At 61.8% G+C, this 27,897-nt stretch overlaps 1 protein-coding gene across 3 annotated transcripts; it reads left to right on the top strand.

The window, feature by feature from the left end:
* The first annotated feature begins 46 nt into the window (after positions 1 to 46).
* Positions 47 to 27,897, top strand: TEX264 (testis expressed 264, ER-phagy receptor). 3 transcript variants are annotated; one of them, XM_080672749.1, is made up of 6 exons: positions 47 to 162; positions 989 to 1,064; positions 3,571 to 3,862; positions 13,469 to 13,690; positions 24,021 to 24,189; positions 27,317 to 27,897. In XM_080672749.1, exons 3-6 carry the CDS (start codon positions 3,605 to 3,607, stop codon positions 27,607 to 27,609), a joined length of 942 nt encoding a protein of 313 aa, XP_080528875.1. In that variant the 5' UTR covers positions 47 to 162; positions 989 to 1,064; positions 3,571 to 3,604; the 3' UTR covers positions 27,610 to 27,897. The 3 variants fall into 3 exon arrangements, with proteins under 3 accessions (XP_080528875.1, XP_080528877.1, XP_080528876.1); XM_080672751.1 differs by having other exon boundaries at positions 86 to 381; XM_080672750.1 differs by having other exon boundaries at positions 137 to 507.

Below are 27,897 nucleotides of genomic sequence, written 5' to 3'. Positions count from 1 at the left end.
GCAGGCCGCCGCCCTCCGGGCCCCGCGCGCACGCGCCCACGACCACGGCCACGTCCCGCCGCGAGAGGGGGCGGAGCGAGCGTGCGAGGCGGGCGCGCGCAGGCTCCGCGACCGAACCCGGAGCCGCCTGCGCGTCGGCGTCCGCGGCGGGTGGCCGCTGAGGTGAGGCCGGGCCGGAGGAGCGCGTTCCCGCCGGGCCGCCTCCCGCGCGCCGGGGGCCTGGGACCGCCGTCTGCCCGGGCGCGGCCCCCTCCGTGACCCCCGCGGCCCAGGCCGCTCTTTGCACCTCGACTCCCTGACCACTGGCCCCGGCCGGGTCCGAGGGCCCGAACGCGACCTTGGGCCAGCCCTGCGACCCCGGCCGGCCCGGTCTCGGCTACGGTGCGGGCCCGTCCCGAGGCAGCTGAGCCGGAGGGGTGGGGTGGGGTGGGGGACGGAGGCAGGAGCCGCACTTGAACTCCGCCCTGTCTCCCGAGTCCGCCGCTTGGCTGCAAACTTTAGCGCCCCGTAAGTTAGGGAGGTGCCTGGGGTCCCCTGAGGTCGTGGCTGAGGAGAAAGGGGCGGGGCAGAGGGGGCGCCAGGAGCGGGAGGCCCTCGCAGCCCGGCCCGCCCGCCCGCGCCCACGGCGGGGCCCTTTAAGGGCCGGCGCGCCGCACGTGAGCGGCTCCAGGAAGCCGGCGCGGCACAGCCGCCTGGGCACCGCGGTACCGGGCGAGGCGACCACCCCAGAGGCTCGGGCGGGGCCCAGCCTGCCCAGGGTCAGCGGCAGGAACTGTTCCGGGGCCAGAGCCCTCCTAGAAGGCGGCTCTCCAAGAACTGGAGCCGGAGGGGCCCCGGCGCAGTGGACTTCGTGAGGCCGAGTTGGGCTTCTCATTGCCCCAGGGGACGTGGGGGTGAGGTCGCAGCCTTGTGATGAGGGGCGCGGTTCTTCTGGAGGCCCCCGTGGGCTTGCCTTCCGGCTCAGCGGTCCTTTTCTCTCTGCCCCCAGCACTGGAGCGCCTGGAGCGCTGGGTCCCAGCCGCGCCGAATGCCATGAGTTGCTAAAAGGGAGCCTGGCTTTCCAGGTGAGCCGCCCCCCCCCCCCCATCCCTGCCCTTCCTGGTTCGCCCCCTGCCCCGGGGTGGGGCGGGGGCTTCACTTTGCTCCCCCGCCTTCCCTTCCCCTGCTGATGGAAGCTCTGGGCCCTCAGGCTTATTTCCCCCCTTTCGGAGCCTTCAGGAGGCGAGAGGAAGAGAAAGGTGGGAACTAAGTTGTTTGGAGGGGACAGTTCCCAGGGGAGGTCAGACAGGGGCTGGTCACTCCCCGGGCAGCTGGGAGAGGAGACACAGAGCGCAGGGCCCAGAGCCTGGGCTTCAGAGATGCCCAGTGAGGGTGAAACGCCTGGGCTTTTCTGGAAATCCCGTCACTAGGGAGGAGAGGGAAAGTGGAACAGGAGGAATGAGGCTTTCCGCCAGCCCGCCCGCCCTCTGCCTGCATTGTGGTCCAGGCCTGCTGGGTGCCTGTGTGACCTCGGGCAAGTCTCTTCATCTCTAAGCGCTGACTTCCTAACCCGCCCCTGCCTTGTTCGGAGGACTAAGGAAGTAGCTGCGTTTAACCTTTGGACGATGCCTGGCATCTAGCTAAGCACTTAGTGGACAGTCCATCATCATCATCATCAAAGAGAACAGAACAGAGGAGCAAAACTGGCCGGGGGGCCAGTTGAGCAGGATAGGGAATGGCGTCCCAAAGGCAGTGCGGCTGTGGGGGCAGGACCCCGGTGGGTGCCAACACCAGTGGGAGACACCGCAGCGTCACGACTCCAGGGGCTTAGAAGTTCTCTGTGAGTGAGGCAAGTCCTGCGTGCACGTGGACTCCAAAGACGGTGTTTCAGCCAAAGGTTTTTGACACACAGAACCCACAGGGAACAGATGATTCCATAGAGCTAAGTTTTCCATCGGGTTGAAGTGTTGACTTTCAGCGCGCCCGAAACTTTTAAATTTTATTTATTTATTTATATATTTTTAAAATATATTTTATTGATATTTTACAGAGAGGAAGGGAGAGGGATAGAGAGCTAGAAACATCGATGAGAGAGAAACATCGATCAGCTGCCTCCTGCACACCCCCCACTGGGGATGTGCCCGCAACCAAGGTACATGCCCTTGACTGGAATCGAACCCGGGACCCTTCAGTCCGCAGGCCGACGCTCTATCCACTGAGCCACACCGGTTTTGGCAAAACTTTTAAATTTTAAATGTGTGGGGTCACATGCTTCCCTTCCTCTTTAAACAGTCTTTTCGGTGCTGTGATTTTTTCCCCACCCCCCACCCCTACCCAGGCCACTCAGTTCAACGTGAGGGTTAGGACTCTGCCCCCAGCGGGGTGGCGGGCTGGGCAGTCTGCCTTGAAGGGCTCACACACCAGCTTCTGGGGTGCCCCTGGGCCTGTTCCTGGATAGTTTGCTCCTCCTGTGTGTTTCCCCCTGAAATGAATGTCTTGATTGTTTGTATTGGAGGAATAGGAGGCATGGGGAAAGGCCAGTGGAGGGAGAATTGTCAGATAAATGACACACACAAAAAGGAAAAAAGACCCCCCCCCCACACACACACCCCATCCCAATATGTCTTTCTATGAACTACCTGGTACAGGAGATCAGAACCGTAAACATTAAATTCTAAACACTTGGAGATGTTGGGGTGGGAAGGGACAGGGACCCCAGGTGTGGACTCCCCCCCGCCCCCCTACACACACACACAGGCCAGCACTCCTCCTCCATGGCATGAACCGCTCCAGCCAGGGACCAGTAACTGTTGCTTCTCCCTGTTGTGGGTCTCCCCTTCCAGCAGCTTCTCCTCCTGTTCGCGGTTTCTAATCTATGGGCTGAAGAAGTGGGCTGAAGCTTGTTAGCACTGGCGGCTCAAGCCGGGGAAGCGTAGCCTGGATTCTGGTTGTTTTGATCTGGTGTCCTCTGGTTCTGGATGGGTGAGCTTGCTGGATAGCAAGATTCCTCAGGCCAGATGTGCTTAGCAAGGGAGAATTTCCTAGGAGAGTCTCTTTCTGTGGCACACCCCCTCCTTTGTTCCTCATGGTCTCTCCGTGTGTTAATAAGTGTTTGGCCCCTGGCACTTGCTTGTCCTCTGTCTGGCAGTGGTCCATGAGGCTTGGGGAGGCTGGGCAGGTAGTGTGGCTTAGCTGGGGGAAGGAAGAGGCCATGTGGGGGAAGGGCAGGCTGGCTGAGGTCTGGTCCATCTCAGGCGAGGCTGGTCAGGGCTGGGAGTATGTCCCTGACTGACTCACTCTTGGGCCCTCTGTGACTCAGTCTCTCCAGGTATGACCAAGGCTGCCAGCTGACGGGCACAAGCAGCCCTGAGAGCCTCAGTGATTGTGGTTAAGAAATAAGGAGGCTTGTGGCTTCAGTCATCATTTGTAGCTCCCTTCTAGGTCACTCCATGTGTAAACACCTCTGGCCACTCCTCCTCCTGGGTCAGAGCACCCCAGGCAGGGCTGGGGTTGGGCCGGAACAGGCTGGCGGGCAGGTGGGCACGCTGGTCAGAGCAGGAGACCAGCCTCTCTCTCCTGTCTCCTTTGCAGCTGCCTTGGGGTGTGGCGTCGGGGGCACAGAGCCATGTCGGACCTGCTACTGCTGGGCCTCATCGGGGGCCTGACTCTGCTGCTGCTGCTGACTCTGCTGGCCTTCGCCAGGTACTCAGGGCTGCTGGCTGGGGTGGCAGTGAGTGCCGGCTCACCCCCCTTCCGCAATGTCACCGTGGCCTACAAGTTCCACGTGGGGCCCTACAGCGAGACGGGGCGGCTTTTCACCGAGAGCTGCAGTGTCTGCCCCAGGCTCCGCTCCATCGCCGTCTACTATGACAGCCCGCACATGGTAAGGAGCCTTCTGCCCTGTGGACGGGCATGGGGCAGGGCTTGTTGGGGGAGGGGCATTTTAGTGTCTAAGGAAGTGGTGGGAAAATCTTCGAGTTGGCCCTGCAAACCCCTCTTCTCTGAGCTCAAAGCTCCCTCCAGATTTAGCCTGGACTTCTGTTCCCTTCTAGGAGTGTGTGCTGGTTTCCCCTTGCCCAGGTCCCATCCCCCTGGCCCATGGCCACCTATGGGCCTCGGGGTGCAGGGGACCATACCACTAGGAGGCCCTGGCCAGGCTGTGGTCCACTGCCTCCTCCCTTGTTGTCCCCCCTTCTCTCACCCCCGTTTGGGGCCAGTGCCCTAAGGCCAGGCCTTTCAGACCCTGCCCTCCGTTTGGGGTCATGTCGTGGTATTTCTGTGCCTTCCCCTTTTCAGCTCTCCCGCTGTGGTGCCAGGTTCTCAAGGGCCGAGGGGGTAGGCTCTGGGCGTGGGACTTGGAATCCCACTTTCCACCCCTGTCATTCTGGCGACCCCTGACCTGTTTATAGGGCATCACTTGGGATGTCAAGCGGCCTGGTTTGGAGTGGGCCGTGGGGGCAAGTGGAGCCAAGCGAGCTGCCCAGAATGTCTAAGATGCTGGGGTCGGAGACTAAGCCGGCATCACGGGCACCCTGTGGGCGTCCAGCTGTACTTACAGCCTGCGGTGAGTCAGGGCTCACCGATGTGGCCTCCTGCAATGCCAGGGGCGGTGCTCACAGCTGGCAGCCCTGGGAAGGGTTCTTCAGCCTCCAGCTCTGAGCCTTGGCAAACCAGGCATTTGGAATCCCCGGCTCTGGTTTCCTTGCCTGGAGAGCTCACGTGGGCAAGGCCCACAGCCTACCCATTGTCTCCTGACCAGGCCTCACTGGGGCACTCAGTCAAAACAAGGGTGTGCTGGCTCTCTCTGTGCCTGCTTCTGCTCACACCCGCACCCTGGAGATGAGCAGATGTGGCCCCGCCCTCAGGAAGCTTCCTGCGGTTGGCAAGTCAGGTTCACACAAATGAATCTCCACCAAGGCACTGTGCTCAGTGCCCACAGAACTTTGAGCTGTGGGTTTGGGGGAGGGTGCCCCACGTCTGCCAGGGAGGCCCAGAGCGGTGCTAGATTTCAGCCGGGCCTTCTGCCCGAGTGGGATTTTGCTCTGCCGGGAAGGGCCTCGTAGCTAAGGGAACCGCAGCAGCCAGAGCCTGCAGACATAGGGTGACCGGGGAAGCGAGGCAGGACACAGGTGGGGAGTGGAGAAAGAGGTAGAAGGGTTCGCCGGGCCAGGCAGGGGGAGGAAAGGTGCAGCACAATTTGCCACCTGCGATTTAGGGAGCTACTGGGTGGCAGGTGGAGGAAGGAAGGAGATGAGGCCGAGAGGCCATGGAGGGTATCCGGCTGGTCTCTGGTGAGAGGTGACATCACCTGGTTGAGGGATGAGTAGACGTTAAGGTTTTGCGGTCACACAGCTGGGTGACGGCAGTAAGTGGGAGTCAAAAGCACTGGGACCCAAGTGAGATGGGGCAGGCCCGTGGAAAGCTCCTGGGCAGGGTGCCCGCCCCCCGCCCTGCAGGAGCCTCTTTTGGGTAAGTCCCTGCCCCTCCTTCCACACCTGGCCCAGTCAGAGCCCTCTGTAAGGCCTCCGGGGGAGGGAGGAGCGTCCTGTGGCTTCCTCTTTCCTCAAGGGCTTGCCCACCTGTTCCCGAAGCAGCACAGTGCCTCGGGTTGGAGGGGCTCATTCCAAGAGGGGAAGTGGCCCAGGCAGCAGGTTACCTGGGTCTGTGCTCGAGGCTGGTCCAGGGAAAAGTGAGATAGGAGAACCCTGGCACGTGGCACTCTCCATATAGCCTCCTGACCCAGCCACTGCTTCCAGGCAGCCCACCATACAGCTCTCCCGGAAGTGTGGTAGACCCTGTGGGCCACCAGGGTTAGCTGGGTACTGCCTGACTTGGGTGCCAGGTTGGGGACCATGGCCTGGGAATATGGCCTGGGTGAGCTTGGGCATTTACATAACCTCTCTGAGTCTCCATTTCCTCATCCGCAGAGGAGTGTTAAAATCCCTGCCTTCATAGGTAGGCTGGCAAGGGGTAAATTAAGTGGCACAGGTGAGGCATTCACCCCAGCACCTGGCCCTCAACAGATATTTAACAGCAACAATAAAAAGGAGTGCTGAGCGGTTAGGCTGAATCCTGGTGATCCAGGCCTAAACCATGGCCCGCCTGGACATTTGGCCAGCACGGAGGGTGAACGTATAGGTCAGAGTGGCCCCTCTGGTCCTGTCCCTCCCAGTCCTGGGTCACTCTAGGATACCTGCGTCCCCACTCAGAGTTGGGTCACATCCTGACACCTGGATGTGTCAGGGATGCTTAGGCCCCACCTACTCCCGGAGCTGGCAGAGATCCTAAAAGCTTCAGGGAACCCCGGACCTCTGGGAGTTCATGGCTGTCGTAGGACCCGAGGCCACAGGCCCACACTGCCGGTGCTTAGAGGAGACTGCAGGGCAGGTAGCAGGAGTTGAGGTACTTCTCTCACTCCGGTCACTCATCCTCTTTTTTTTTTTTTTTTTTTTTTAAATATATTTTATTGATTTCTTACAGAGAGGAAGAGAGAGGGATAGAAAGTTAGAAACATCGATGAGAGAGAGACATCGATCAGCTGCCTCCTGCACGCCCCCTACTGGGGATGTGCCCGCAACCCAGGTACATGCCCTTGACCGGAATCGAACCTGGGACCCTTTAGTCCGCAGGCCGACGCTCTATCCTCTGAGCCAAACCAATTAGGGCCATCCTCTTTTGTTTCTAACCAACAAACATTGTGCCACTCTGCTGGGCACTGGGGCACCATGGGGACCAAGGAGCCCCGCCCTCAGACCCTCTCGGTGGAGGGTGTCAGGGGAGCCTGGACGAGAGGCCCCATCCAGTCCTGAGGGAGCCTAGGAATCCAAGCTTTCTGCTCCCAGGCGCCCCCCCCCGCCCCCCCGCCCAGCAATGGCCAGCTTGGGGCCCTGCATATTGTGGTTCAGGGAAGGAAGAGATGGACTGTCGGCTGAGCTGTTTGAGGGTCCCATCCCCTCTTTCTCCCTCCCCAGCTCAGCCCAGTGGGCGCCAGACCCGCTTCTCTGTGAGCATGGGGAGGAAGGGAGACTATTTCAGGCTCTGACAGTCAGTTGGGCAGTGAGCGACCTGCGGAGAGCTGGCCACCTGCTGTGGGTGCTGCCCACCCCGAGGTGGGGACTGACAGCTCCCTAGCCACGCCCCTTCCAGGCCTCAGCTGGCCACGGGGAGGCTGGTTCCCAGACAGGCCTCACCTGGTCTGGCTGTGGGCCCAGGAAGTCACACAGGAAAGGGCACCGTCAAGGCAAGATCATGGCGATGGCTGCGGACACATTCCTATCAGAGGCTGCTCGAGCACATACATCCTAGAGATGGGCAGGCAGGTGGGTGGGGATAGGTAGGCAGATAGGTTAATGTATGCATATCAGTCAGCCCTGGATCCTGGAGTTCCAGATGGGAGGAGGCTGCAAGGTCTGAGCCAGTGGTTCTTATGGGCAGGAGCAAGGATATTCCGTTCTCCATCCCTGAGGGTCTTGGTGGAGGTGGGGGGAGGAAAGAGGGAGCACGTGGCAAGAAGTGGGGAGACCCTGGCAGTCTCATAGATGGCCCTCTCCTTTCTGGGGAGCCTTGGTGTAGAGGAGGGGGATGGAGCTGGGAGGACCTCGAGCACCTCACTTGATCCTGCCCAGCTCTGACCCGTGGACAGGCCCTAGTGGCTGGGCTGCTGTCACTGTGGCCATGGGTCTGTCCTGTCCGCCAGCCTGGCCCTCCAGTCCACCTCCTGCCCCACCCTTTGCTGCTGTCACCTTCACTGCTATGTTTAGGGTTTAAGCAACCTGCCTGCTGCCCTTGTGGGAGCCTGGCTGAGGCAGGTGGGGCGGCTGGCTCAGTATTTGGCCAAGGCCTGGGAGTGGGTGCTTGCCCTTGCCCCTGCCCCAGGCATGGAGTGGGTGGGGAACTGGTTGCGCTTGGGTTCTGCCTTTAGTAGCTAGACTGCCACTGAAGGTTCTTCTCCCGGTCACTGAGAGCCAGCCTCGTCTCTGGGTCTGCAGGAGCTGAGGCGGCAGAGCTTCTGCGTGTGGGGTAGGAGGTGGAGGGGGGAGGGGACACTGAGGTCGCATGGAGCCTGAGAAGGGGTGCGGGTGTGGGATTTCCCAGGTTTGACCCCTCAACCAGGGTAGTGGGAGTGTGGGCTGGGCTGGCGTTTCCTGAGGGCCCAGGCCATGCCCTACCCAGTTACCCTGCGATGATTTTCGTCAGACGGCGTCCAGGCCTTTGCTCCGCTGCTGGGTAGTGGTGTGGGCAGCCTGGGAGGGCGGCAGAGCTGCCTTTGGAAGGGGAGAGGTGAGGTTCAGCAGGCACGGACTTGGGGCTTGTCCTCTTGGGTCTGAATCAAGACTTCCCCGTTGCCAGCTGTGACCGGGCGAGCCCCTGGGTCTCTGAGAATCCCTGCCTCAGGGTGGCTGTTTTTAGGGGACTAAATAAGGACAAGGCCTGTCCGCAGCCCCTAGTAGGTGCCTAGCACTCCTGGAACCCGCCCCTGCCTCCGAGGGCCTGTGCTCTGGACTTTGTACTTTCCTCTGGCCTCGCCCCCTGCAGGCCGCTGGTGCCTGTGGGGAGGCGCAGCGTAGGGAGAAGCCATGCCTAGCCTGGGCCTATTCCTCGTCTCCCTAGTGGCCGTGGCTTGGTTGGCACAGGTCCGGGGTTGGTCTGCCTGAGCGCGAATCCTGACTCCATCGCTGCCTGGCTGTGTGACCTCTGCTGAACAGCTTTGCTCTCTGGGTCTCAGAAACAGCGTTGGTAACAGTGTCTACTGCCCAGTGCTGTTTATTTTATTTTTATATATTTTTATTGATTTCAGAGACAAAGGGAGAGGGAGAGATAGAAACATCAGTGATGAGAGAGAATCATGGACCAGCTGCCTCCTGCACGCCCCCTACTGGGGATCGAGCCCACAACCCGGGCATGTGCTCTTGACTGGAATTGAACCTGGGACCCTTCAGTCCGCAGGCCGACGCTCTGTCCACTGAGCCACACCGGCTAGGGCGACACAGTGCTTTTTCGATAAGGAGCTGATGCGTGGAAGACAGCACTGGGGCGGGTGGTGAGCACCTTGTCAGGTACACCTGGTGTTAGGATTATGCTTGGGGGTGAACAACGCCCTGGCAGACTTCTCGGTGGGAGTGCCCAGAAGGCACCTGGATCCCCCTCTGGCGATGGGCATCCTGCTGGCTCCGCTCCCCTCAGCCTGAAGTTCAGGTCCTCTCCTCCGGCCCGGGGGTCTGCGTGGCCAGGTCCTTCCTGACGAGTGCCCAGGGCGGTGGGACCTGCGGGGCTGGTGTGTTGGCCTGTAGGACGCGGGAGGGTAAGTGAGTCCACTGTTCAGCTCCGGCCTTGGGCAGGTGCGGCTGCTCTGTTCCCCTGGGGCGCCCTGCCAGTGAAGGGCACGGCTCCTACTCTTGTTACCGGGGCAGCTCTGGGCTGGGTCGGCTAGCCAGGGAGGAGTCAGGCAGCCCCTGGGCCTGGGAATGGCAGACAGTGAGGTTATGCAGGTGTGGGCCTGGGGCTGGCCGTTCCTGCTGAACCCAGGGCCTGGGTTTGGTCTGAGCCAGAGGACACCATTTTCCTGCCTGGTTCCTGGAAGATAATCGATCTTGTCCAGTTTCCAGACGCAGTGAGGTCTCTAGGGAGCCTCTCTTCATTCTGGCCTCTCAGGGTCCCGTGAGGCCTCTCCAGACCCGGAAGCTTTAGGTTCCAGGCAGGACCCCCTTGCCTCATCTCACATACGAGGACTCGGGAGGCCTCACTGCCCAGAGGAGAGGCTCTGCTATTCCTGCTTTCAGGGCAGGTTCCGAATGGGCCTGCCTTCACCCAAAGTGCTGGGTCCCCCACCCTGTCTCCCTCTCCCTGGTGCGTTCCTTGCCGGTGCTAGTTCTGGCCCAGGTGCCCAGAGAAATGCCTGTTATAGGGAGGAAGGGAGCAGACAGGGGGGATTGGCAAGCCCAGGCTACCTCAGGTGGGTGGGGTTTCTGTCCATCAGGACATTCCCACCTCTGAGCCCTTTTCCACCCCAGTGGCCATACCCCTGGAGGCGGGCCTGGTTGCCTGGGAGACCAGGGAGCCCCCCTGCTGGTCTTAGGGCCTGTCTCACCTCCTTGCTGGTGCCGGTTCAGCTTCCTCCCAGACCCAGCTCAGTATGGGGCTACTTGGCAGGAGGTGAGCTTGCTGAATAGCCTCTGAGTCACTGCCAGGGCAGGGGACGGGCAGTGAGTGTCCTCACTTGTGGAACTGAGGGGATGCTCAGGCAGGCAGGGAGCACCTGTGCCCCAAACACCTCCAGGGTTTCAGGAGCCTCGTCTCCTTATTGGCTGCTTTACTGACCTGTGAGAGGAGTTCCTCCTTTTTCTTTTCTCTTTTGAAAAAATACGTTTATTGATTTCAGAGAGGAAGGGAGAGGGAGAGAGAGATAGAAACATCGATGATGAGGAGAATCATTGATCGGCCGCCTCCTGCACGCCCCCTACCAGGGATCGAGCCTGCAAACCGGCATGTGCCCTTGACCGGGACCCTTCAGTCCACAGGCCAGCGCTCTGTCCACTGAGCCAAACCGGCAAGGGCAGGAGTTCCTCCTTCTTCAGGGTGGAGGGGGAGGAGGCTGCTCATGGTGCAGGGTCTGTGTGTGCATGTGCTGCCCCTGAGCACACCCCAAGAGCCTTCTGTGTCTGCGGGGTCCTGCCCGCTGCCTGGAGGCCTGGAGTTGAGGGGAGATGGGGAAGCATCAGTCCAGTGCGACACAAGGCCTGCTCCCTCCCAGGCATTGGCTATGTTTTATTTATTGTTATTGGTTTCAGAGCGGAAGGGAGAGGGGGAGAGAGAGAAACATCAGTGATGAGAGAGAATCATTGGTCGGCTGCCTCCTGCACGCCCCCTACTGGGGATCGAGCCTGCAACCCAGGCATGTGCCCTTGACCGGAATCGAACCTGGGACCCTTCACTCCGCAGGCCGACACTCTATCCACTGAGCTAAATCGGCTAGGGCAGTGGTCAGCAAACTGCGGCTCGCGAGCCACATGCGGCTCTTTGGCCCCTTGAATGTGGCTCGGCGTTAGAACCACTTCTTCAAAATAGACTCGCCCAGGCCGAAAACCGACTTCTGCGCATGGGCCACGAAGTTTCAATCGCACTGTATGTGCACGCCCGCATGTGGTATTTTGTGGAAGAGCCACACTCAAGGGGCCAAAGAGACGCATGTGGCTCGCGAGCCACGGTTTCCCGAACACTGGGCTAGGGCCCTCACAGGCGTCTGGGACAAGAGGAGGGGCTGCTGGGCGGGAGCCATAGAAGGCTTTGAGGAGGAGAGCTGAGCTAAAGGATGAGCAGGAGTTTTTCAGGAGAAGGGACTCTAGAGTAGGACGAGGAAGGACATTCCAGGCAGAGGAAGTAGCTTACGCAGAGGCAGGAAGCATGGGAGGCATGGCATGTTTAGGGAGTTGCAAATACTAGTGCTATGTGGGCCTGTGCGGGGGTGTGGTGGGAGAGGAGGCTGGCAAGGCGAGCTGGGCCAGAGCCTGGGTTTGTCCCTCCTTCTGCTACTCAGACATGCAGTGGGCACCTGCCCAACTGGGCTCTAGGCCCCGCGGGCATCTCAGGATGCAGGAACGGTGCCAGTTGAGTGTGCGGGCAATTCTGGGCAGTGTCGTGTGGGCCACTGAGGTGGCCTTGCATGCTGGGCTCGAGTGTCTCCTGGAGGTGAGTTGGAAACCGTGAGAGTTCTAACGAAGCAGGGGTATCGCAGATGTTCTGGTGCCTTTTGGGGACTGAGGAGGATGTTGAGCTGCTGAAGTGACCCCAGGCAAGACCCTAGGACCCAAACCCAGGCAGGCCAGGGGTTGCGCGAGATGAAGGGACCTCCTGTCCAGATGTCCATGTTGGATCTTTCTTTTGTTCCGCCTGGGCTGCTAGGGTCAGGAATGGGAAGGCGGGCTTTCCCCAGGCATGGACCCTGCCGAACCTCTGGTCTTTCTTAGGGTGTGAAGTGGGGCCGTGGCACCATCTAGAGACAAGAGTTGGAACTGCATGATCTCCAGCACCCCTGCCTGGGTGGGTGGGAGGAGCCTCAGGCCCAGAGAAGTGACTGCTGCTAAGCGGACTTGATGTGGGGAAGAGTTTACAGCAAAATGTTGGTGTGGGAGGTGGGGTGCCACTGAGCCTCCCTAAGGCTCCCTGGGAGGGTGTTTGGACCTGAAGGATGGGCAGGGAGGTGGAACATGTTCAGAGGTTTGGGGGGATGGGCATTCTAGGCCAAGGGTCACTTACTTGGCCTGTGTCACAGCTGCTAATAACCGACAGCAGTTATGGCGCATTTGCTGAGTGCTGGCCCGGCCTCGGGCCTCACGCAGAGGCTTTACTATGACAGTTCTGTACGTGGATATCAAGGGACTGGGCTCCAGGAAACCAAGGAACTTGTCCGGAATCACACGACTCAGGACTCACGCCCAGGCCTGCCTCTTTCCAGAGGTGTGGTCCTGACCACTGTACCATGTTTCCTGCCACTAAAGCCCTGAGCCAGGCTTAATGCCCTGGGATTCAAGGGCGGCAAGGAACCGGAGCCGCAGGGAGCTGGAGTGACCCCCAGGGACTGCATGGAGGTGAGAGCCTGGAGTCGGTGCCCAAGTGCCAGGCAAAGTGAGCCGCCAAGGGCAGGCTGGGGTGGCCAGAGTAGAAAGGAGAGCAGAGCTGCGGGGTCCCAGGGCCGTTGACAGGGCTTGGAAAGGCCGGGGGGAGGGCAGAGGCGAGAACAGGTGACAGTGACTTCACGGTGCTGAGAAGGTGGGCTGGGAGAGGAGCAAGTGGGGGTAGAGTTTAAATGTAGGGGTCAGCGGGCCCTGTCATCCGGGACCAAGGACCACCCGGGATTGAGAGCACGCAGTCTGTGGTTAGTGTCTGATTCAGAAACTCATACGCCTCTGGGGGCTCAGCCCGAGGGCGGGGACAGACTCAGGTGGCAGGAGGAGAAGCAAGTTCTGGGCCTTGCAGGCCTGGAGTCAGGCCTAGGAAGTGTCAGGGAATCACACAGGCACCCCACCTGGTGGGGTTGGTGGGAGATGGGGGAGCAGAGTGGAATGCTGGTCCTAGGGGCCCAGAGAGACTCGGAGGGATCAGCCACTCTGGCCTAGCCAGGAAGGGGCAGGGCCCGGGCCAGGTGTGGGCTGAGAAGAGGCCTGGAGGCCCGAGGGAACGGGGAAGGGCTCTCACACAGTTTCATCAGCCCACAGTTCCACACGCTCTCGCTTCCTGCAGCCCCTCTACAGCCAGCACGGGGCCTGGCATACTTCTGGAGGAATGACTGAAGGGCTGGGGCGTCCTGAAGCAGGATGCCATGGGCCGGGGCCATGAACGGGTCCCAGCAGGAAAGCAGCGCTCTCCATCCTGGTGTCTGGGGCTGCATGGTCTCTTGGAGCTGGTGGTTCTGCCAGGCCTGAGCTGGCACAGAACCCAGGTCTGAGGACCTCCTTCCTTTGCTCAACACAGACACCCCTGCTCTCCCTCCCAGGTGCCCCCCGAGAAGTGCCGCTGTGCAGTGGGCAGCATTCTGAGTGAAGGGGAGGAGTCGCCCTCCTCGGAGCTCATCCAGCTCTACCAGAAATTTGGCTTCAAGGTGTTCTCCTTCCCGGCACCCAGCCACGTGGTGACAGCCACCTTCCCCTACACCACCGCCCTGTCCATCTGGCTGGCTGCCCGCCGCGTCCATCCTGCCCTGGATGCCTACATCAAGGTGAGACAGGCCTGGAGTGTGTGTGTGTGTGGGGGGGGGGGCGGGGTGCAGCCAGTACTTTGGGTGGAAGCCAGGGAGGACTTGGCAGCTTGGAGGAAAAGGGATTACTGGGAGGACAGCACCCTGGGGTCCTGTGGGGCAGGTGCCTGTGGGGCGGGAAGATGGGCAGAGGCTGCTGGCATCTCTTCTCGATGCCCAAGACCTTGTGGGCACCGGAGTGTCTGGTAGGAGCATAGCGAGCTCGTGCAGAAACCTGGCTGGTCAGTTCAGTTGTGGCTTGGACCAGAGACATCCTCAGTGCTCAGCGCCCACTCCAGACTCGGAAGGATGGACAGGCCACCTGACCCCATCGTGCTGGAGGCCTGCGGCTCCCGGTGGCTGGCAGGCCAGGGTCCATGTGTTGACTCTGGCCCTGCCTCTTATGGGATCATGTCCCTGTTTCCTGAGCCCAGGACGGCCTCGCCTCCTTCAGTTCCCCATCTGCTTGTTGGCAATGCTGGCGGACCGTCTGAGAGGAGGAAGCCAGAGAGCCAGCCACCAGGAGGGTTTTTTTAACTTTCCCTGTTGCACATCCTTCTTTCTCTAAAACATTTTGTGAACTCGGGCGCTAGGGCAGCGACCCCAGTTTGGGCTTGGAAGCCATTGCTTAGTCACCCATCCAGCTTGTGTGTATCGAATGTCTGTGTGTTAGGCGCTGTGCTGGACACGATGGGAGATGCTGTGCATGAGATAGGCCTTTACAGAGAGGTGTGGAGATAGTAATAAGTGATAGGTGTCAGACAAGAATGGGAGGCATAGCAGACAAGAACGGTGAGAAAACCATGGGACCAGCGTGGACCAAGTGGCCAGGGACAGCCTCTCGGAGGAGTAACGTTGGGCACAATTCTAGAGGAGCCCTTGGGGAGGGAGAAGAGGGCTCTGAGCCCAGGGAGGGAGCGCGGAGAGGGGCTGTGGGAGTCGCTGCTGTTCCAGCAGGAAAGTAACATGGGCTGGGCCGGAGGGACCGGTCCTGGCTCGGGCTTGGGCTGGCTGTGGCCCTAGAGATGCAGAGGAGGCGGATGCTCACTGTCCTTGGGGAGAACTGGGGGACCCAGGGTGAATGGGATGTTGGGGAGGAGAGCGGGTGGGAGGAGTCAGCAGGAATGGGAACTCAGTGGGTTTGTAGGGACCTGGTGGCTTTGTTCTCCAGAGCAGCTTGGCCGAGGGACAGGGCCTCTGTGATGGAAATGGAAGCTCAGACCGGCCGGGCCGAGGGGGCAGTCCGGGAATGGGGCCTGGTCGACCGGCCATGGCCTTGGTGGTCAAGAAGAGGAGCAGCAGGAGGGCAGCACACAGGTTTCCTTTGGGAGCTGGGGTGACAGCCGAGGGGCTGGGGAGGGTGGGCTTGCCTGTGGGGTGGGCCGGAGGCCGAGGGTTAGGGTGCGGCAGGAGCTGGGGGCCTGGCTGGCGGTGAGGGCCGAAAGGGAGAGGTCAGTGCCCAAGGCCGCAGCACGTCTCCCGGGTGGGGACCGCCCAGGGAGGCTGGTGGTGGTGTTCCCAGTTCTGTCTGTGTCACCCTCCACCTCAGGGCCAGTCTGGAGCCGCACCTGGGTCCCCACCTCAGAGCAGGATGCGTGGCATGTGGCGAGGTGGCGAGCAACTCCTCCACCAAAGCCTTTTCCTGGTTCGGGGTTTATTTTTAGACGCCTTTGTCCAAATTTCCCGGCCCCTGACAGCTTCACAGGTTGCCTGGTTTTGACGTCACCTCTTCGATGAAAGCTCTTCCTCCTCCCTCCTCCAGTGCCGCCCCCTCCTCCCCTCGTGGGAGCCTGTCCGCTGTGCTCTGGGTTTGGTTTTCCTGGGGTGGGGCTGGAGGGGGGCTCAGTACCATCCTCTTTCTTGCCCGGGACAGGGAGGCCGGGGGAGAGGGGGAGCAGGGGGCTTCTCCAGGGATGTCTGAGGCATCTGGGCCTGACCACCAGCCGGGAGAGATACCAGGCTGCCCACAGGGGAGGAGTGGCCGGCCCAGGTGCTCTGCTGGGTTCTGGAGGCGGAGGTCTCCTCTGCCTCTGGTTTAGCCTGACCTGGTGTCTTGGGGAACAAAGCCAGGTGACAGATGAGGAAGGGGCTGGCTCTGCTTTTGGTCTCAGCCCGCAGTGGACAGGGCGGTCCTGTGTCTCTCAGCCCAGGAGGCAGAAGAGAAAGAGTATAAGGCTCCCTCCCACGCTGCCCTCGTCCCGCTGCTCTGGGACCAGGGAAAGGAGGCTGCTAATGAGACTCTGGCTCTTCTGACTCGCAGCCCTGACAGCTGGCTGCCTGTAATCGTGCGTGTGTGCGTGTGTGTGTGTGTGTGTGTGTGTGTGAGAGAGAGAGAGAGAGAGAGAGAGAGAGAGAGAGAGAGAGAGAGAGAGAGAAGACAGAGAGAGAGAGAGAGAGAGAGAGAGAGAGAGAGAGAGCAAGCACACGCCCTTGTTCTCCGCCTCTCTGACTTCTCTCTGGGTCTAAGGCTGGGTCGTGGAGGTGCTTCACGTGGAATGGCAGGGGTTTCTGTTTTAGGAGGAGGCAGGGTGGCGGGGAAGGTCTCAGAAGCCCTGGCCGTCGCAGAGGGCTGAGCCTGGGCAGGATTGGTCTCGTGGGACAGCGAGGGTCCTGGGGGTCACTGTGAGGAGCCCAGAGAGAATCACTTGTCAGGTCTCGGGGGGTTCCGGGAGGATGGCTGGGTCGCAGCTTTGTGGTCCGTGTGGCAGCCCTGGCTCTCCGGCCGCCTTCCCCAGCCCGGCAGCCCGGCAGGCTAAGCTGGAGGGGCTGGAGGGGCTGGGGCACAGCCTTTCTTTGAGGAAACCACTGGGGCCTCGGTTGAGCGCTGTGGGCAGCGTGACTGCCAGTCTGTGGAAGATGCCAGCTTTGTCAGGCTGCTCTGTCCACGGAAGGCTAGGGAGGTGGCCTCCAGGGCGGGAGAGAGCACTCCCTGACCCTGGAGGGGGACCTGGTAGCTGTAAGAGGGGGCTGGGCCACAGAGGAAAGGAGGCCCAGGTGTCAGCGCAGAGCACTGGGAAAGGCCCAGACCCACCGCGGGGTGGAGCCGCCTTCATGAGAAGGTCAGGCACGTGGAGCAGCCGGACTGAGCGGCCGGGCCCCGGGTGTGGCCGTGGTGGGAGAGGTCCCTGAGCTCTGGGCCTGGCTCAGGCCATTGTCCGAGGGGAGGCTGATGGGCTGGGAAGTCAGCAGGCCCTGGAGGTCAGACACTGGCTCTTTCTCCGTAGAACTGGAGAGGAACTGGAGAGTGCAGTAGCCGCCAGCAGACCTCATTTGCATATTAGGTTTTCAGTTGAGCAAAAAGCCACTTACCCAACACCTCCAACATGCTACCAACTTTGCTCAGCTCTTTATATGCCTCGTCCTAGTTTAGCTTGCACCCAGCAAGATGCTCAGTAACTGCTTGTTAAATGAATACAAAAAAGGGACAGCTGGGTTGATGAGTTGTCCTGCCACGGGTTGAAAGTGGGCGGGGACCCCCGACCACAGTTCTCAGCCTGCTCTGGGGAGCCTAGAGGCTGAGCTGAGGTGCCCCTTGGCTGGACGCCGGGATGAGGGCGTAGCTCTGCCCCTGGTATTCAGGCCAGATGACCTTGGGAGCTTTTGTTTGGAGGAGAAAATGACTGCGCTGGGGTGTGGAGAGGGCTTCCCTTACTAAAAATAAAGCTTGGAGCCCTTCCACGTTAGCTCAGCAAAGGCGGCAGACGTGGAGAGAGGTGACCCCAGCGTTGGGGCATCCTCACCCGGATGCCCACTGCCAGGGCCATGCTGCTCCCCACGGGGGTTCTGGCCGTGGTCTGGGAGGCGGTGGGAGCCAGGAGCAAAGGGCAGGAAGAGCCCGCTCCCCAGCAGGCACCACGAAGGGCAAAGGGCGGCTTGGCAGCAGACATGCCCAGAAAGCCTCGGGTCCTCACCTTGAGTGAGGCGGAAGCAGCTCTGTCCCACCCCCCCCTCCCTCACTGCAGCTCCAGGGCCGGCTCACCTGCCAGTGCTGCCACCTGCTGACCGGCCTGCCCAGCCCAGAGAGGGGGGCACTCGGCAGCGCCAGGACCTGGGGCTCTTTCTCCCCCGGAGTCCCCGCCACAGGCTTAGCCCCGCCTAGCAGGAGTGGGTGCAGAGCGATGGGCGGGCGGCTTCACAGGGAACAGCAGAGCAGCCTTGGGGTGGGGTGGCCTTTGGGCTGAGCCTGGAAGGCTAGGTAGCATTCTCCAGCCAGATGGCAGGTGGGCAGAGGCACAGACATGGGCATGGCCTGTGTACCCGTTGTGGCTTGAGTCAGGAGGAGCAAGAGTTGGGGCCCAGGAGATGAGGCTGGGTGGCGTCCGGGCGTCTGAGCAGATGAGCCTCGGGAACAGGACTGGACATGGGAAGGTGGGGAGGAGGGGCCAGAGGCCACAGCCGAGCTCTGACCGAGGGTAAGGAGTCAGCTGAGAGGAGCAGTGACTCAACTCCCAGACACCCCCAAACTAGGAGGAGACCCCCTGCCATGTCCCTGGATGTTGAGATGTGGGGGGACCCACAGGAGGCCAGGCCTCTCCGCCCTGTCAGCCTAGGCCTGGAGCTTGCTCCCCAGCCTCTCTGGCTTCACCCCTCCCCACTCCCGTACCCCGGGACCGAAAGCACAAAGCCAGCCTTTGCTGGGGCGGGCGTGGGAGCTACCACTCTCAAAATACCACTCGGGTCTGTGCGCTTGGCAGCCCCGCCGGACCCTGGGGGCTGAGGCTCGTCTGGGAGTGCTGTGGGCTGGGCGGCTACCAATCCAAGGGAGCCTCTTCCCCAGGCAGATGGCCCTGGGAGAAATCCTGTGCTCTCCGCCAGAAGGCTTGGGATTCCGACAAGGAGGCTGGGCTGGCCCCCGAGAGCGAGCAGCTCTGCCCTTCAGAGAGCCCTCGGATCAGGAGAGCCCGCTGTCTGCTGAGGGGCAGGAGAGGGCCTCCTGGGGAGGGGCTGCCCGAGGGGCCAGAGGTCAGAGGTGCCACCGGAGAGGAGACATCAGGGCCTCCTCCTCCCCGCCTCCAGTCCTCCCCCCCCGCTCCTCCCCTCCTCTCCGTCCCACTCACCCACCTGTCCTTGCTCTCTGGCACTTTCTGGTTCCTCTGGCTCCCAGGTGCTTGGCTTCACAGCTCCATCTGCCCGTCGGCACCGAGCAGCCTTCCTGCTGCTGGGTAATCAGTCAGCCGCGTTCCGTGGGCCTGTCCCGGTGGGGCGGGCCCAGGTCCTTGACTGCACAGGCCCGCCCCAGCAGCTGTCAGCTGTCCTGGGGGGCTGTGGGCCTGCCCTGGCGCCCTCGCACCTTTGGAAGGGAGAGTGGTGGGGTCCCAGGACTGCGCCCCCAGCTCCCTAGGGGGCTCTCCCCCACAGGCTCCCCGGCCAGAGCTGGGCTGAGGTGTGGGGCCTGGGGATGGCTTCCCAGCCCACCCAGGCTCTGGGGTGCTTAAGGGCTGGAGTCCCTGAGCCTACTCAGAGCAAATCACCCTCCCCTGCTCCTCGGTGCCCCAGCGCACCCTGGTCTCTAGCGCCCCCGAGGCCCTCCTCATGGGCCGCCCGCCCGGGAAGCCAGGACCTGGGCGCAGGAAGATGAGCAGAGGTGTAAATTGCGTGGCACGCTGCCAGCTCTGAGGTGAAAATGAAAAGTCTCAGGCAGTGGCAGCAGTAGGCACAGTGAGCGCCCCGCTCCCTCACACTCCCCTTTCTCAGTCCTCCAGGCTCTAGGTCACCCAGGGGCTGACCTTCCCAAGAGAGCCTTCAGCTCTTCCCTCCATTATGTTTTCTGTCTGACTAATGCCCAGAAAAGGCGCTGTGCTTGTGTTACTTACTGGCCTTAGTGTTTGGGGCAGTGTCTCCATGGATTCTTTTGGGGGTTTTCAAGTCTACAATTGCCTGATCTTTAAGTAATGGTGTTTTATTCATCTTTCCCAATTCCTCACTTCTTTTGAGATCCTCTCTTTGGATCTCTTTATCTTACAGTTGGGGGGTTGATCCAGAGAGAAGCCACCCATCTGTCAGTAGCTAGGCCAAGGCTCCAGCTCCTGCTACCGTCTCGGCCCCTTCTTGCCCTCTCCCTGCCCTCCCTCCCTGCCCTCTCTCTGCCCTCCCTCCCTGCCCTCTCTCTGCCCTCCCTGGCAGCCCCTCTCACTCCTGTCTCCTTTGCTGTCATCTTCAGAGCCTTGGGCCCTCCTGCTGCAGAGGGGAGGGAGCTCACCAGCTTCTCAGGTTCTCCCTGCTGTCAGGGCCAGCCCCACAGACAGGTTTAGGTTCTTGGCCAGAGGCTGCTGGGAGGCCCCATGGGGATGAGAGGGAGGGAGGGAGGGGGGAGTTGACAGAAGTTCCCGGGCAGAATAATAACAACATGTCACATTCCAGCAGCAGCCCTGCTACGCCTCCCCCCTCCTTTGCATCACTTTGCATGTGCGATTCAGACCAGCTGCCTAAGGGGCCTCCTGGGCCGGAGCCCCCACTTGCAGGGACCGCTGCGTGCAGGCGGTGCGCGTCGGTGTCTGTGTAATTAAAAATGAGCATGCCTCGCTTCACCCAGTGCAGAGATGCCACCACCTCAGGTGCGATGCAACAGCTGTGTGCTGGCTGTGTGGCTGCCCAGCTGTCCGGCCTGGTGTGGATGGACGGGTAGGACTGAGCAGCTCAGGATGAACAGGGAGGGCCAGGGCCCCTCACCCCACTGAGGCAGGAGGTAAGGGGCTGTGATTGGCTGGAGCCGGAAGAGCAGACCTCATCCCCTCCTGGGCCTAGAGCTCATGTAGGAGATGTGTGACCCAGTCCTGGGCCTGCACCCAGTGCCTCGTCCTTTGGGGGATTTGAGGTCACTTAGCTCTGAGCAGACCTAGCTTCTAGGTTGCCTGGGGGTGGGATCTCCCTCCCCGGCCCCCACCCTGGCTGAAGTAGAACATCCGATGAGGGCAGTTCAGGTAGTTCTCTCTCCCCTGCAACCTCCCCTCCCCTCATTCAGTAAGGACTCCAGGGGAGCACTGTGGGTCCTGGGCCAGGTTGGCCCCTTTGCAGGGGCCCTGAGCTGCGTGGGCTGAATGCCTGGCCCCAACCAGGAGGTGAGCACCCCCCGAGGCCAGGAAGTGTGGCGTGTCCCAAGGCAGCGGGGCAGTGGCACCGCGGCGGCCTGGGTGCACTGCTCTTTCCCTTGTCTGCCGTGCTCCTGGTGAGTGAGCCGGTGTGAGTGCAGGGAAGTGAGGTCTCCTAGAAACCCCCGTGTCCCATGTCCCCCTTTGTTTCTGCTTGTGGGAAGTCCAGGAGGGAGGGAACCCTGGAGGTGAGTCTCAGGGACTAGAACGCCTACGTCCAGTTTCCAGCAGCTCCTGGCGGCGCCCTGGCCAGATTGGCTGACTGCTTTCTGTTAGCTGGGGAGCACCTGGCGGCCTGCATCTCCCCCACCTTGGAGGGGACCCCGGGGGCCCCTTGAGATCGTGTGTGGGAGTGAGTTGCCCTGGGTGGTGGCCTGATCAGATGGCCAGTGGCCAGAGCAGGCGCCCTGTCCCAGTGTCGCTTCCTCCAGCCTCTGGCTGTCCGGGCTGTGGGAAGGGGTGCCCAGGCAGGGAGGACTTCAGGCCCCTTCGCCCAGCAGTACCAGCCAGCGTGGCCCTGACCTCGTGTCCTTGGCTCTTGGCAGTCTGTCTCCGAGGGCTCCCAGGGGCTGGCTGAGGGGGAGGCAGCTGCCCTTGCCTTCCTTCACTGATTTTCCTATGGTCACCAGCTCGTGGGCATGCTGCCTGGGCCACAGCTCCTGCTGAGCCGCGAGGACCTGAGAGCGGCCCCTCTTCCCTCAGAGGCTGGGAGGGAAGGGCCTCGTCCTCTGCCTGATCACTTAGGGACAGGGCATAGGGCTAGCCTGTCCCGCACCCTCCATCCCCAGCCGCCCCTGGATCACTGCTGCTCAGTGGACAGAGAGCTGGGGGACATTTCTCAGCCCGACCCTTGCCTGTGGGCCTGGGTTGGAAGTTTGTTCCTTTGCCTTCTTCAAGCCGTTGTGTCTGGATGTTGACAGGGCCCAGCATGTGTTAAAATGACTCGGGGCTGAGCTGTCAGTGAGGTTTCAAGGAGCTTTGCACCTCCTGCCAACAGGGAGTGCCAGGGGTCTCCAGGTGGTGGGCTGGGCCTGGGGGCAGGCTTGGGCAGTTGGTGCGTCCTATATAGGATGCTGCGAGGAGGGAGGGAGGGCTGGGCAGAGAAGGAGGGGCTGTGTGGCCAGGCCACAGTTTTCTCTCCCTCCTCTGTCTCCCTGGTTCCTCTGTTCTCCCCAATGGCTTTGAGATGAAGGCGACGGCAGGGATGGAGGATGCAGTTTCCATGGCAACAGGGCTGTCCACAGCCAGGCAACTTCAGAGCCCGGCTCTCCGGAGGAGGCAGATGCGCAGAGCAGCCACAGAGCTGCCTCTTGCCTGCCAATGAGGGGGATGGCAGAGCAGGTGGCAAAGGTGGCTGCCTGGCACTGCCCACCCTGGTGCCCAGCTTAGAAAGGAGGGTAGAAAGAGCACTCTTCCCTCTTAACATCCCCGTTACTTCCTGAAGGGAAGCTAAGTGGGCTCGAGTGTAGGCAGGGGTAGGGCTCCACTATCCTTGGAGTTTCTGGGTGAGCACAGGCTCTGGTTCCAGGGGCATCCCCAAAACCAGGCCGCCAGGTGACTGATGGCCACTAAGGCATTCCCCGTGGACCCTTTGAATGCCCAGAGCATGGGGCTGCGGGGGAAGGCCACGTCCTGATTGGGTCCGGGGGCCCTTTTCCCTTTGCTTCCCTCTGGCTGCCAGGAAGGGACCGGGACCTCCTTCAGGAGCCACCCTGGCCTTGGTGACGGCCCATTTCACTGAGGGGGGCTCAGGTTTGGCAGGTGCCACCCCAAGTGCTGGTATTGGAAGGGTCCCAAGGCCTGGTGGCTCCTGCTGCCTGAAGTGTCCTTGCTCAGCCCCCTCCTGAGGGGCCAGGGCAGAGTGTGTGGGCGGGAGGAGAAGCGAGGCAGCCATGCGTGTGCTCAGCGATGGGAGGAGCTCGGGGCATGGCCCGTGAGATGGCCCAGAGGGCACCCAGGTTGGCAGAAAGATTGGCTCCAACTATTAAAAACAATGACTTTCCTTCACTGTCCCTGGAGGAGTCAGGGCTCGGCTGTCCCACTCTGCGTTCGAGCACAGGGGGACCAGGACACAGGCCTTCCCGGGTGCTTTCAGCCTCACTCCCCCCCTCTCTCCCCTCTTCCCGTGCTTTAATGGAGGGGCCCCTCAGCCTGGGCTCGGCCAGCAGGCGGACAAGTGGAGGCCTGGAGTGGCTTTTGCCCGCCGGCCGCCGGGTCTCTCATTACTGCTGAGTGGAAGGCTCATTTCAGAGCTTGTGGCGAGAGCCGGCAGGCGCTATAAATAGCCACGTTGTGAAGGCTGGTGGGTGAGCAGGGGCAGGGCAGGAGCCTCTGGTCATCTCAGTGGTAATTGTGCTCCATCGCAGGAGGGGGCGGGCTCAGGAGCAGGATGCACTTGGCCCTGTCCTGGTCTGTTCCCGCCTCAGGGCACTCGGGCGTCAGTCTGTGCCCCTTCCACCCACACCGAGGGATAGGGAGTCTTGGGCCTGGGTCCAGGCAGAGGGGAGGCGAGTGCCTGTCTCAAACTTGGGGCCCCTTGGAGAGTTGGGGTAATGTCCGGTGTCAGATCTACTTGTCCTGCCTGCCCCTCCAGCCTAGGGTCTGGCTCCTCCCCCTCGGCTAAAACTCTGAGCCCGGATGCAGGAAGGCCTGGGAGCCAACCACAGCTGATAGTTTCAGAGGCTGGCATGGACTTGAACTTGCAGGGCAACAGGCCTGGAAGGGGAGCTTAGGCCCAGCTGGCCTGGAGCCCTGTCCAGGGTTTGTCAGGAACATGCCTGCAAGGACAGGGCACTGGCCCCTCCTGGTCTCTGTGGGTCACTCAGTGTTGTCCAGGGTGGAGAGGAGGTCAGGGCAGGGGGTCCTGGGATAGAAAGTCTGGCAAGTCAGACCTTGGCTTGGGCGCCTCGGGCCGTGGTTTGTGGGCCCCTGTCTGGTGTGAGGCGTGAGGCTGCGTGGCTGAGACCAGTGTTTCTGGAACAGCCTTTGGTCCCAGCCCTGCACTAGGATTCACAGGGACAGGCTCCTGGGCTCTCGCAGCACTTGTCCCAGGGTATTGCCTCAAGGACTCCTGGGTCCTTGGACCACTGCCCCCGGGGTGTGGGGTTGGGAACTTGCGGGAGATTGGGGCCCGAGGCAGAGCGGCCCTGGGAAGGAACGCACAGTAACCACTCAGGGACAAGAGGCATGCAGGGCTCACTCCTCCTCTTGTCCCTGTCTGCAAGGAGCGGAAGCTGTGTGCCCACCCTCGGCTGGAGATCTACCAGCAAGACCAGATCTATTTCATGTGCCCGCTGGCCCGGCAGGGAGACTTCTATGTGCCTGAGGTGAAGGAGACCGAGCGCAGAGGCCGGGGGCCTGCGGAGGCCAGTGATGCCCCAATGGATGGCACAGGTACAAGGGCCGGGGCGCGAGGTGGGCCTGCCTGGAGCCCTCACTCTGGGCACGTGGGCTGCCTGTGGGTGTCCAGGTGAAGCTTGGCCGAGGTGGAAGAAGACCTGCCCACCCGGGACCCACAGGCAGAGTTGGCTATTCCCAGACATGTGAGGCCATGTAGGTGTGGATTCATACATGTTACCCTGGCAGCACAGATACAAGATTCTGCCTGATTCCCTTCCGGGGCCACAGGGGTACCCTTGGAAACACAGCTCACAGGCAGCTGGATCGCGTGGGAGGGGCTGGGGCGCTCAGGAAAGGCGCCATAGGGCGGGGCTCCACGGGAAGTAAGGTTGGCACTGGACCTGGCAGATCAGCGGAACAGGTGCTCTCCTGCCCCCAGTCCACGGCCCCGCCCAGAGCCAGCTGCTTTCTCCTTGCCGAGGAGCAGCCAGAAAGCGGGCAAGGGGCCAGGGGATCGGTGCCCCGCCCCTCCCACCAGGGCCAGTCCTCAGACCCAGGTCCAGGCCAGAGGCTGCTGCCTGTTCTCAGCTCTCCCTCCTGCCATGACCTCTTAGACCGTGAACTGTCCCCAAGAGTGAAGAGACCTGCTGGGAACATCCCAGTGGTCCCAGGGGTCTGACCCGTGGCCATGAATGTGGAGCCTCGTGTGGGTCTGGAGGTCCAGCCCCTGAGGGAGTGGTGCAGGCTGGGAGGAGAGTGGCTGTCCCTCTTCACTGCTTCTTTAGAAGACTCCCTCTGTCAGTCCCTTCAGCAGCCAAGGTCACCTGGAGAGGCCTGTGCTGTCGTGGGGGTGTGAGCGGCAGTCCACTCCCTAGGGGCTGCGTCCGGCACAGTTAGCTTCATCTGCTGCTTAATTACCTCCCTGGGGCGCCACTCCCACCCTCCTGTAGTGCTGGCAGACGCTCCAGTGCCTGACTGTGCACACAGGATGTGGCCCAAGGTCAGTGGGCCCAGGCAGTCCCAGGGCAGGAAGGGGCACTGCCTTGACCTTCCTTCGACCCCCCTCGGCTGCCTCCCCCCTTTTTTGGCCCACCCACCCAGCCTCCCTCCCAAACACCACCTGCCAGGGTACTGAGGAACTGCTTGGCACCCGCTGCAGCTGGCTACAGCCAGCGCCCACGCCCCTAGCGCCTGGGCTGTCCTCCCACCAGCCTGCCCGCCCACTCTCTGGTGTGGGGGCCGTGGGGTCTGCCCCCCTCTGACAGGGTCTGCCCTGACGCCAGGGGCCGGGGCGGCTCTGGGTGTCTGCCTGCCAGGTGCATGACACTTGTATAGCAGTGCATGTTGGGAGCCTGGCCGCCCAAGGCTCGGCCTGTCCCGCCTGCCTCCCTGCTGGGCCCCTCTTGGGCTGGGAGGGGAAGGGGTGATTAGCTGCCTGTGCCTGTTATTACATTGATGTATTATTCAGCTCCAGAGAGGCGATGCGTATTTGATCTCCTTGCGTTGGCTGTGGGCAGCGGAGGAGGTGGGGCCTGGGGTGAAGGTGGCAGCTTCGTCCCTGCCCCAGCAGCCCTGGGGAGGCAGATGGGGTGTTGACTCCCTGCCTTGTGCTCCTTTGCCAGAGGCGTCCCCACTTCCCAGGGCTGCCCTCGGAGGCCTGAAGGCTCCCCTGGGCTCCTTCCCTGACCACGCCCAGCCCAGGAGCAGGAGAGCTTTCCTGCCCAGGTCCTGAGAATCGAATGGGCCGCCTCTTGCTCCTCTCAGGCCTGCAGCCCTGGGGCGCTGATCCCTATTTAAGGAGCTAACGAGGGAACCACCCCTAAATCAGGGCGCGGCCTGGGCTCATTCTTGAATGCCTGCACAAGGAGGGGAGCCATGACTGGGGTCCCAGCAAGAAGGCACAGGGCCAGCAGCCTGGTCCCTCCAGGGCTCACTGCGCCTCTGCCATGGGCCCAGAGGACATTTTCCTGGGGCCCAGGGGACGAGGAGGGCAGACCCCAAATTCCCACCCCACCCCACCCCACCTTCGATTCCAGCTGAGGCTTAATCAAAGTTCCAGGCCAAGTCCAAATGCCAGGCGTCCCAGCTGCGCCTGGCTCTGGGCTCCATCACCATGGAGACAGGATCTGGGATGCTGGCCCCCCTCACCTTCTGTGATGTTGGACAGCCGCCCCCCCCCCTCACATAGGAGAGGGCCTGTCAGCTTCCTCTCAGTCCCGCTCCCGCTCAAGGTGGGCCTGTGCCTTGCCCTCCTCGCCACCCCAGCTGCTGTCAGTGCCTCTGATCTGGGAGATGAATTGAGGGGTGCTCCTCAGCAGGGCAGACGAAGGGCTGCTTGCCTGGAGCACATGGGGGTGAAGGAGCAGGCTGGGGGGACTGGCCCCGGGCTCCCGGCTGCCAGCAGTGCTCTCGGTCCCCTCTTGCTTTGTGGCTCAGGAGCCACCAGTGGTTGGGGTAGGTAAGGTCACCACCAGTGGTTGGGGTAGGTAAGGTCACCACAGTGGTTGGGGTAGGTAAGGTCACCACAGTGGTTGGGGTAGGTAAGGGCTCCCCTGGGGTGACCCGGGCATAGGGGAGCTTCCTCCCAGCACCCTCCTTCAAACAGCCAGGAGAGGGTTCCGCAGGACTCCATTGCTCTCCTGCCCGGCCTCCTCCTCCGGTCAGGCTCAGCCGGGCCAGAAGCAGGGGCCAGCTGACTTCCCACATGTGGCTGCTCCTTGGGGGCCCTCCATGGGAGGAGAGGGACAGTCTCCCGTCCTCACGCCTTCTGGGCAACATTCAGTCACTGGACAAACCTCTCTCCAAGCCTGAAATGGGGGTGGAGGGGGCCATCAATTGGGACTCTTTGTTCTACCCTCGGCTTCTCACCTCAGGGCCGTGATCCTTAATGGACTGTCGGGGAGGGGGCAGGCTTTTGGGAGTGCAGGGAGCTGAGGCTAATTCGGGGGAGGGAGAGGCGTGCACAGCAGGCTGCCCTCCCCCCTTCCTCCTTGCTCCCTCTGCCCTGTCAGTGCAGTGGGTCAGGGCAGAGGGCAGAGGGCAGCTGGAGTGAGCCTCCTGGGCTGGCTTTATTATTCATGAGCAGTGTAGGCTGAGTGGCTGAGCTGGTGGGCGAGCTCTGACCTCTCTCTGGAGGAGGGGCGGGGTCCTGGCTAACCTGTGCTCTCTCTTCCTGGCCCAGGAGCTGACACGCTGAGCGATGGGAGTTCTGTGAGCCTGGAGGTGGGTCCTGGCAGTCGGGAGACGTCGGCAGCCACACTGTCCCCAGGGGTGAGCAGCCGCAGCTGGGACGACAGTGACACCCGCAGTGAGCACAGCTACAGCGAGTCGGGCGCCAGCGGCTCATCCTTTGAGGAGCTGGACCTGGAGGGCGAGGGACCCCTGGGGGAGCCCAGGCTGAGCCCTGAGACTGAGCCTCTGGGAGCTCCCAAGTGGCCCCGCGAGCTCAGTACCCCTGAAAAAGGCGAGGAGTAGCCCGAGGCCCCATCCTCTGTGCTACAGTCACTGAGGAACTGACCAGACTCTTCAGCCTCCTCCTCCACCTTCCAGGCCCAGGCGAGGGCCAGGGGTCTCAGGGGACCTGACTTCGACCCCCGGCCTCTAGCCAAGCCCTGTCCTCACTGCCCTCTTGGCTCCCTGGGCAAAGGAGCAGGGACTGTTCCCTGCACCCAGCCCCGGGCTGCTGCCTCTGTTACATCTTTTTTCAGATCCACATTGGAGCTTCCAGGAACCAGAATAAAGCAAAAGATTTTATTGTTTCAA

This window comes from Plecotus auritus (genome assembly GCF_963455305.1).
Source record: "Plecotus auritus genome assembly, chromosome: 6".
In the NCBI taxonomy this organism is placed as follows: domain Eukaryota; kingdom Metazoa; phylum Chordata; class Mammalia; order Chiroptera; family Vespertilionidae; genus Plecotus; species Plecotus auritus.
The sequence above is the reverse complement of the archived record's forward strand: the minus strand, read 5'-3'. Positions and strand labels throughout refer to the sequence as shown.